At 48.4% G+C, this 9,773-nt stretch overlaps 1 protein-coding gene across 1 annotated transcript; it reads right to left on the reverse strand.

Moving 5' to 3' along the window:
* Positions 1-731: 731 nt before the first annotated feature.
* On the reverse strand, positions 732-9,518 carry Lrrc55 (leucine rich repeat containing 55). Its single transcript, XM_052182856.1, has 3 exons — positions 9,237-9,518; positions 6,806-8,329; positions 732-2,872 (listed from the first exon to the last, which is right to left on the reverse strand). The coding sequence occupies exons 2-3, from the start codon at positions 7,503-7,505 to the stop codon at positions 2,637-2,639; spliced, it is 936 nt and encodes a 311-aa protein (XP_052038816.1). The 5' UTR covers positions 7,506-8,329; positions 9,237-9,518; the 3' UTR covers positions 732-2,636.
* Positions 9,519-9,773: the final 255 nt, after the last annotated feature.

Raw genomic sequence — 9,773 nt, forward strand, 5'->3', positions numbered from 1 at the left:
AAGTCTTTGCCATTAATGGAGATCAAACTGTGCCACTCAGAAGAACATTTGATCTCAAGAGGCATTTGGTGTCTTGTCTGATTCTAACTCTATGTAAAACAGAGTAGTATATCTTAAAATATAGTAACTATAATTCAGTAAACAGCGGTGTCCAGGAGATTACTATAAGTGAGCATGGTGTTCTTCTATGGAAAGTTAAATGATTTTTTATCAGGAATACTATTTCTAAAAGTTCCTTTCCAAAACACTTTAGGCAATAAGCTTAGCTTGTGGAGAATAGCTGGGGTCTACCACTGTTGGCCACAGTTGAGTGGTCAGGGAGAGCAGGGCATAGTTCTATGTCATATTTCATAGGAGCAGAGTTCTGGCCTAGGCATTAAAAGCAAGAGTGAGGGGAAAAGCTCCCAGGGTCTCTTTTGGCTGATTAGGTCAATGCAGATGAATTGGAATATGACATGTTCCCCTTCTCCATGCATTTTAGGGCAGCTGGGCAGCAGGGTGGATGATGGATGCTTGCTAGGGTTGGAGCCAAGATAGAAAGCTCTTGTTTTCATTTCCTTACCCAAGCCAGCCTTGCTAACAGGACTGGGCCTGCCCAGAAAGGTTCTCCCCATCTCCTGTATAGGGGTTCTCACCTATCATTTTCTCAGATCCTTCAGTTTCTCATGCAACACAACACAGTAGAAGATACATTTCCTGTTTTCCAAAGATCTGATTAAAAAAAAAAAAAAAAAAAAAAAAAACGACAGTCATCACAGCCACCAGTTCTAATGATGTGCTTATACTCTGTTAAGGAGGCGTCTTCTGTTTAGATGTCACTTGTGGTGCCTCTGTTTTAGAGGCTGGAGTTGCCTCACCGTGAACATAGTCTGTATGCAGCTGGGCTTTACTGCCTTTTATTGGGTTTTGTGATTATTATTGTTATAATGAGTGCTGAATTCTACAGTGCTGCTATGCAGGCTTCTGGGACATTCTCTTCCCTCAGGTGCCTGAGGAAGCACTGGAAAGAGAACCATGACAGAACTGAGTCCAGCCTTAGGCTGAAGGCACACCCAACCTTTAGCCTCTGCTTTCCATTCTGTAAGACATCATTTTGACTTGTTTCCCACACAGGAGAAGAATACAAAAGAAGCATCCTAGACTGTCCAGTGCCCAAGGAGACAGGGAAGATCACGATGAAGCAGGTGACAGGGATGAGGAAGATGAAGATGATGACAAAGACGGTTGAGCATCGTGTTTCCCATAGAGTCCTTGGTTTCTGACTGATTAGATACATATTTCCTCAGTGGCGTCACCTGTCATACTCTTTGTTTATACAGATAATTTGGATAAGCATCCTAACTCTCCACAGTGAATTCAACTGGAAAGTGGGAATGACAAAAACTACCGGGCAGTGAGAATGGCAAGAGATGAATCAGCAAATAGAACCACACCGGAGGAGTGCCTGGTCCTTATCAGCCACTTCATGAGCATGACTTGAACTTGAATTTATATAGCTTTAGAAAGAATTGTGATGAAGAATACTGATTTTATTTTGATAGACACATAGCATGCTACCTTATCTTTTCTGAGCCCGGTGACCTCATCTGCCAAATGGGAACAATAAATCCCCCTGAAAGGGCTGTTGTATGTGTAAAAGGAAACTGTTGTGGAGGGAGCTTATCATACCGCCTGACATTAGCAAGAACCAGCAATTAATAGTTATTCTTTATGCTCAAATGAGTGAGTTATAAGGAGAGAAGATATACTATCCTGTAGTGGCTTTGTCCTCCTGCTGGGGAGGGGGGGCACTGCCATGCTAGGATCTGCACCCTACAGTGCACTTTCCTGGTGAGTTCCTTTGGTGTGAGCACCATGGAAAGAACAGTCACATAAATTGGGGTCCCAGGGTGCCAAGATTTTTGGTGCCTCATTGTGAGGCTTCCTGTCTTTTCTTTGAAGACAAGGCTTAAGTCAAAAGCAGAGACAGGGATAGGAGGAAGGTTGCTGGGGGTGATTACCACACAATTAGACTGGAATTGGGGCAGTATAAGAAAGTCACTGGAAGGTCCTTTCACCCCAAAGCTGCTAGTGGGAAAAGGTCAAGGTGTCTGGCATGGAGGCTATCTCACTCCTGGAGGGCAGTGGCAGGCAGCAGTGGGAACTGCAAAATTGGGTGTCAACATGTGCTTTGCTTTTGCACATAGCTCCTCTATGCATTTAGGCCACAGGGAATACTTTGCTGCTCTCAACACAATCTACACACTATGTCTATCATTTGCTATGTCCACCCTTCCCTCTCTACTTAACAGATGATTTCTACAATTCTTCTTGGACTTCGTGAGGCACAGATGATGGACCCTCTGCTTGGCTTCCCTTACTCTATGCTCAGAGTACTAGCATTTTGTCATAAAAGGATGTTTTGGAATTGCTTTCCTTTATTAGAAGTAAGTACCTCAAGGGCAGGGACTGGATTGAATTTGTCTTTCATTCCCAGTTGCTAGCACAGTGTCTGGCCCAAAGTAGATAGATGCTCATACAAAGTTAGCTTTCCAACCTTGTTTGAGCTATGATGGAGGTGGCCAGGGCACCGTGATACAAGGTGTCCAGTGGTCAGCAGCAGTGGCAGCAGCATGGAGGGATGAGAGGCACCTGTGTCAAATCTCCTCTTCTTCATTGGCCTTGCTCCAGCGGTGACAGCAGTTGGCCGTGATGCCCAGGAGGAAGTTGGTGGCTACAGAAGCGATGGAGACCACAAAGCCCACAAATGCGATGAAGAGGTAATCATCCAGGGTCAGAGTCAGGTGGCAGGCCTTGAAGCTCTCTTCCGTGAGTGAAAAGAGCGGGGCACCCTCAACTTCAGGGGGCCCCCGACACTCAGCCAGCTGAGAATCTGCAACACAGAACCGGGATAGGGTGAGACTTCTGTGGGAGAGAAGGGATGGAAAAGCCTCCCACTACCCCCCTTCCAGATGGTCGTTGAGTCTCTTCTATGCCTCAAATATATGTATCATCAACCATCCTCAAAACTTTTTTTGCCTAGTTTTATAGATGTAAAAATTTACTACTCATGGAGTTTAGCATTTGTGAAAAGTTTTACAGTTACTCCCAGTGGTGGATCTAGGACTTTTGTGAGACATGAAAGCTGGAATCTGGACATGTCACTCTCTGCCCCACACATTCCTTTGCACAGAGAGCAAGTCAACAACCCCTTTAGGGTGACAAGGACACTTTCCCAGTTTTTATTCTGCTACAGAGACACATGTCTCTATCATTCCCCCATGGCCCCACCCATGTCTCTTTTTAGGGAGCACCTCTGTCTTTGCCTCTGTGATAGAGTTTCTAATCTATCTCTCTTGCACTTCCTTTGTGATTTTATCCAGTGCAGCCTGCGTACTGACGCCTTCCCTTGGGGAACACCCATGCCTGCTTCTCTCACAGGCCCTATCACAACAACTCTGCTTTATTTTTCCCTATGGTGTCCTTGCTGACAGTTTTATTACTGTCTTTCTTCCCTTGAAGAGAGGCTTCTTCCACAGTCTCAGAACAGCACCAGAACAGCATTCCTTCATAGTAAGCACTCAATGGATCTTTTTTAAATGAATGAGAGCCTTCCCCTTACTCCTGTGGTTTTTCCAGATACACAGATTACAGTGTCAACAGTGTAGCCTCTGGAGCTACCATGTCACCAGAGTGTGAGTGGTAGACTCCTCTCCTACCTCTCATCAGTTGTGGGATTGTGGATATTTAGTCCATCTGTAACTTGCTTTTTTGTTTCTTGCTTTAATCTGTCAAGTGGCAATAATCATACTATCTGCCTTCTGGGGCTGTGACCAGGACTCAGAGAGTTAAAGCACACAGTCGTTTCTGATGCATAATAAGCAGTAGGTGACATGCTATAATGCTCATAGTTGGGTCTCTCAAGTGTCAACTGGAGGGTCATGTTCTGTACACAGACATCTGAGGGAAGAGGCTGCTCCTTTAGTGGCACGGCTTTCTCTCCCAGCACTGTGGAACTGTCCTTTAGGATTACGTCAGTAAATGCACGATGGTTATCAGTGGTCTAATCTTAGTCTGTCTTGGAAGTAAAGTATGGCATTTGGGGGCAGTTCCACCCAGAGATCTGGGCAGTAAGCTTTAGAGTAACGCCATATGCCCTTGGTAAGGATGTAAATATGAATCGAGCTCTAACCTTCAGCAAATCCTGTTTATTTTTTTCCTTTCTGTCTCTCATGTGTCACCTTTATAAGAAGGGAATAATCCAAACTAAATTTTCCAAGCGAGTCAGTGTGAGGCTTTAAAATTACAGTGTACAGAATATAGGCTGTGTCAATGCTATCTGTTCATTATGCAATTTTTAAGGGCAAAGAACAAAGTGATGGGCTTAAATTGATCCCTTTGATGGATGGATATGCATACATATTATCATCCTAACGTGTGTTTGTGTGAGTATGTGTGTGCATGTATGTACGTTTGTATAGGTGTGTGTGTGTGTGTGTGTGTGTGTGTGTGTGTGCCTGTGTGTGTATGTGTGTGTTCATTCATGTTGGGGATAAGGATGCAGTGTTTTCCAAGTCATGGGCTGAGTAAATCCCAGTAAGCTGTTTGCATGGGACCCCAGACTCTGACTAGGTTCTGGTCATGTTCAGAGTTGACTCACAAGAAGAAGAGTTTACAGCTCTCTTCTGTAAACTAGAAGATAATTAACTTCCAGAGTTGATTGTTTATGTTATAAAGTTTCAGTGGGAACAATGCAGACTAGCTAAAGGAGGCTGAGGGCACACAGCTGTCCCAAAAGATGGGAAGCTATGGGCTGAAAAAGTTCTCTGGTGAGTCAAGAGACCAATCTTGAAATCATATTGTATCCCAGTAGCTTTCTCGAGTCTATGTTTGAATCCTGCCTCCAAGCATAGATAATAGGAGACTCTTACACGGAGAAAAGAAAGGAAGTGATACAAAATTGTCTAGAGGGGGTGACATCATCCAGTTCTACCTACTGTAGCATGATTTGGCCTCTAAGATGAACCATAACTTCTCCTCTGTAGAGAGGGATGGGGCCCCGAGGACCACCTTGGTTCTCTGGAGCTCAAGTACCTCACATGCAGTGATATCTGAACCTTAACTGATGAGACCTCCGATTCTTCTGTCTCCTGGAGGTTTGAGTCCCTTGCCTGCACTGATGTATGAGCCTTCATATATGGGAACTAGAGCCTCTCTCTCTTCTGCTAAGAGCTCAGGTCCCTTGTCTGAATTGATGTATAAGTCTACAATGATAGGAAATGCCCCCATGTTCTCTCTGAGGCAGCCAGGCCTTCTTTGCGGGGCAGCAAGGGTGTCAGAGATCACAGCAGAAGAGGTATCTCTACAGTAGTGAGGGCTGAGTGTCCCAGAAGGCTCTTTCTGTCAATAGTGACAAGAAGGAGGGAGGCACAGCTTGCGGAGACATTGGGTTGGTAGGGAGATGGCTCTAGGCAGCCTCCCCATCCTAGCCCCCACCATCACCCCATCTCAGCCTCCAGCTATTTTGGTACTGGAGAACTTCCTCCCACAGCTCTGTGGAAACATTGGAATCGTGACCCACAGCCCCCCTAAGTTATTTTGGTCCTGGACTCCCCACTCAGTCCTCTCCCTCTCCCCTCATTCAGCATTGGATCCCCCTCCCCCCCCCTGCCCCTTAAGCATGGTGAACTTTAGGTTCTAGGGAATTCCTGGGATGGGACTCCAGCAACTCCTACTATTCTGACACCAGGGCCTTAGGCCAAAGCTTGGTGCTAAACCATAAGTGAATTAGTGGCTGGGGTCATGGCTGAACTTTATTGCCAAGGGGCCAGGCTTCATGGACTGGGTGAGAGCAGAGTCCATCAAACCTCCATGACACTGGCTCTTTCAGGACTCAGTCTACTGTTTGAGACTCTCCAATTTAACTATCTCATTCCAGCCCCTCTCCCCAGAAGCCAACCCCATGCATAAACCTTGAAGGTTCTGCTAAAGCTGCTTGGCCAGCTTAGAGTTTGGCTTTTGTAGTTCAGGATCTGATTCTTGACAGTGTGGCTCAAGAACAGCCAGACTGCTAGGATCTGAATCCTCACTCCAACACCCGGTAGCTGTATAATTTTGACCAAGCTACTAAATTTTCCTATACTTCTGTTTCCTCCTCATCAGGGTTCTTGTGAGGATAAGAGGAGCCAACACATGAAATATGCTTAGAATAAGGACTGGCACATAGTAAGTACTAAAATAAATAGGATTAGTCATGATTGTTTCTTTGAGTTGTCTCAGTACTGACAAGAGTTAGAGTAGAGTAGAAGTCAAATGGATGTGTTTTTATCTCTGGCTCTGCCAGTTTCTAAGGGAACAACTCTGGGGAAGCCTTCTTAGTGGTTCAATTTCTCAGACTTTTCACCTGTAAAATGGGGATAATAAAACTGGGGGCCCATTGAGATAATGTATGCCAAGGTACTCAGCTCACCGCAGAAGTTCAACAAATACCACCAATTGCTTCCACCACACTGCTTGCTGTGTGCCTTCTTCTCTATGACCATAGGCATCATACAGGCACGGGACCTCTGATTGTTTAGCAAATGAACTTCTTTAGCAGTTAACATGTGTCTCATATATTCAACAAATACTTGTTGAACAAGAGATGGCGCACAGTATTATCACCACCACCACCACCACCACCACCACCACCACCACCACCATCACCACCACCATCACCACCACCACCACCACCACCACCACCACCACCACCACCACCACCACCACCATCATCATTATTACTCCCGAAAACCCTCTGCCTGGTGACCTGTCAAGTCATCTCTCTTACCCGCTGTACAGCGCTGTATCCGATTCCTAAGCCACTTCAGCAAGGGCTCCATGGTGCAGCCGCATACCCATGGGTTACCCCCGATCTGTAGGGTCACCAGCCCCGGGAGACCCTCAAGGGCTTCAAGGCTCAGAAAAGCCAGGCCACCATAGCTGAGGTCCAGGTCTCTGAGATGCACAAGGCCCTGGAAGGCCTGGGGGTGCACCCTCCGCAGCCAGGGGTTGTGGCTCAGGTCGATATGCACCAGTCCGTGAGCCTCCCGGAACATGTCGGCTGGCACGTGACTAAGGTTATTGTAGCTCAGATCCAGGTGTGCTAAGCGCTTGGCGTGGAGAAAGAGGCCAGGGGGCAGCTCCATCAAGGAGTTGTTTCGCAAATCCAGCACGCGGAGTTCCATGTAGCATGTGAGATAGCCTGGCGGTACAGCTGCAATGCGATTGTGGGCTAGGCTGAGGTTGCGGGTATCCATTGGCAGGTCCGGGGGTACGGAGAACAGCCGCTGGTTGCTGCAGTCCACTACTTGGTTACGACATGTACAAAGGACTGGGCAACTGGTACCCGCATCAGCGTGCCTCACCCCAGCTGCCAAGAGGAAGAAGACCAGCAACAAGGCTGAGTGGGGAGGCCCGGGCCAGGGAAGCCGGGCCCAGGTGTCACCCATCTTTGGCAGCTGGCAGCAGCAGTGCTGTAGGGAGCCCATGAGAGCGGTGTCCCTAGGTCCAACAGTCAAGTTACAGGGAGGCTGCTACATCAGAGGCCTGAGTCTGGAAGGTGGGGCTTCTGCGAGAATGCTATCATGGTTCACACTTCCTTGGGAGCCTCTAAACACCCAAGGACTTCCTACGATCCATAGGATGTCCCTTTGTAGAGCCTGGGGAGCGAGGACCCGGGTGAAGTACCCCAGGGTCTGAAAGGATGATCAAAGCTTAAGATAGGAAGGGAACAAGGATGGAGCTGGAGTGGCTGTCAGCAGGTCCTGGAAGGGTCCCTGCAGATCTTTTGTGCCTCTGTCACCCATGCCTGCTGGATGCTTCCTCTTGTGCTGTGTCTGACAGGTGGGGCAGAGGAGGATGTGAGGGAGATGAAAGGTGCCCTTTAAAGGTCCTGGCACTTCATCTAAGGAAACTTAAGCCTTGTCCTAGGTCTGGGACTGATTAGGAAGTCAGAACAGCACCTTGATCTCTAGCATTCAAGGTCCCAGAGGCCATTTCTCTTGGTGGCCCAGTGGGCATGAGTTCACAAAAGACCTGGGGCCAGAGATTTAGGATGGGGGAGAAGTATGTACCCATGGGGCTCCCGAAAGCCTGACTGTTCACTCTCCGTGGCCTCTGGAATCTCAAGAGGTGCACTTTGCGTCCCAGGGAGGGGTGAGTCCCAAGTGACACCCACCGTCTGGACCCCTGAATCTGGAAAACACCATGAGTCTGGAGGCACAGGTAGGGGTCAGTTAGAAAAGCGTGGGCTATGTCTTCAAGTCGTCACCATGCTCAGCTGTGCACTCAGCAGGCAGAGGCAGAAGCCACTCTGTCAACAAGAAACGCATTCAGGCAGAGAAATCCAGGGTCCCCACATCCCTGCCCCCTCGCCTAGTCCCCTTGTCTTACTTCAATCCCCCTTACTTTAATCTTCTTTCTTCTTTGAACCTATCTGTCCCCAGCCACAGAGTTCTTTGCTTACTGTCTTGCAGATGAGGACCGCAGTGAGCTCAGAACCCGGTCTACACCCACCTACTAACCATATCCCTCTGACCTGAAATCCTTCTGCTAGGTTTCTGCCCGGAGTTGGGTGCATTTTCTTCTTTGGCTCCACCATAGCTCCACCCTTGTAAGCACCAAATATCCCACCCTGAACAACTCCCCAAGAAAAACATGCATCCAAGCTTTGGCAGTTTGTACACCCCTCTTATCCACTTTCAGCTCCCCCCACTCTTTCACACACACACACACACACACACACACACACACACACACACACACACACACACACACACTTACTGTCCTCCTTCCCAGCTTCTCTCTACACACATTCCCTACCCCAGTGTACCCCAGCATCTTTTACCCCACAGCATCGCCCTAACCCCAGCATCCTTTCATGCTCTACTCTCCAGCTCCCAGCCTCCCGCTTAAGCCCACACACATACTTGGTCTACAAAGAGATGGAGAAGCTCATCCCACCCAGGGCCTCACCCCTCACTCTCTGTGGCTTCAGCCTTTCTTTTACTCACCTGCTGTCCTCACTTGCCCCCACAACCCCCCACTCCTTTATCCCTTTGCTCGCTCGGTCGGTCATTTCCCCCTGCCAGTTTCCCACTGCTTCGTAGCCTCAGTCTCACCCACTGGGAAATCACCCCGGCACTCTCTTATACAGACTCATTTTTCTCAGCCACGGGGTCTTCTGCTATACTCCCACGGGCCCTCAGGAGACTACTCACTCTGTTCCAAGGACACAGACATCAATCTGCCGCAGACGAATTCACCACGGCTCTGCCTCCCTCATCCTGGAATCCCCCGCTCCTTTGCTTGCTAGCTTCCGAACAGATTGCCTATCCGGCTCTTCCCCTCCCCCGACTCTCCTCTTCCATGTCTCCTGGATCCCAGGCCAGCATCTTCTGCGTTTTCCTGTCCTGTGGTCCCTGTGCCCCTTCTTTTATGCTGAAAGGAAATTTGAGAGAGGATGCTTAGAAAGTTCACAGAATCTGAATGCCTCTTGGGAAACTCAGCTGGTGCCGAGGCTGCATTGGTGTGTGGCTTCCGCCAGAGCCAGGTCTTCCCCTCCCTCCTCCCTCTTACTGTTTCTCCCCCTCCCTTCATCCTTCTCCCCTCCCCTCTCTCTCTCACTCCCCTTTTTTTCCTCGAGGGCCAGGTAATGACGTTTCACTGTCTCTTAGCAACTGCCTCCACATCTCTGAGCAACAGGGGAACTGGCTATAGAGCCCACCAAGATGAGAAGAGAGAATGAAGGACTCCTG

Source organism: Apodemus sylvaticus, chromosome 5, assembly GCF_947179515.1.
Source record: "Apodemus sylvaticus chromosome 5, mApoSyl1.1, whole genome shotgun sequence".
Lineage (NCBI taxonomy): Eukaryota > Metazoa > Chordata > Mammalia > Rodentia > Muridae > Apodemus > Apodemus sylvaticus.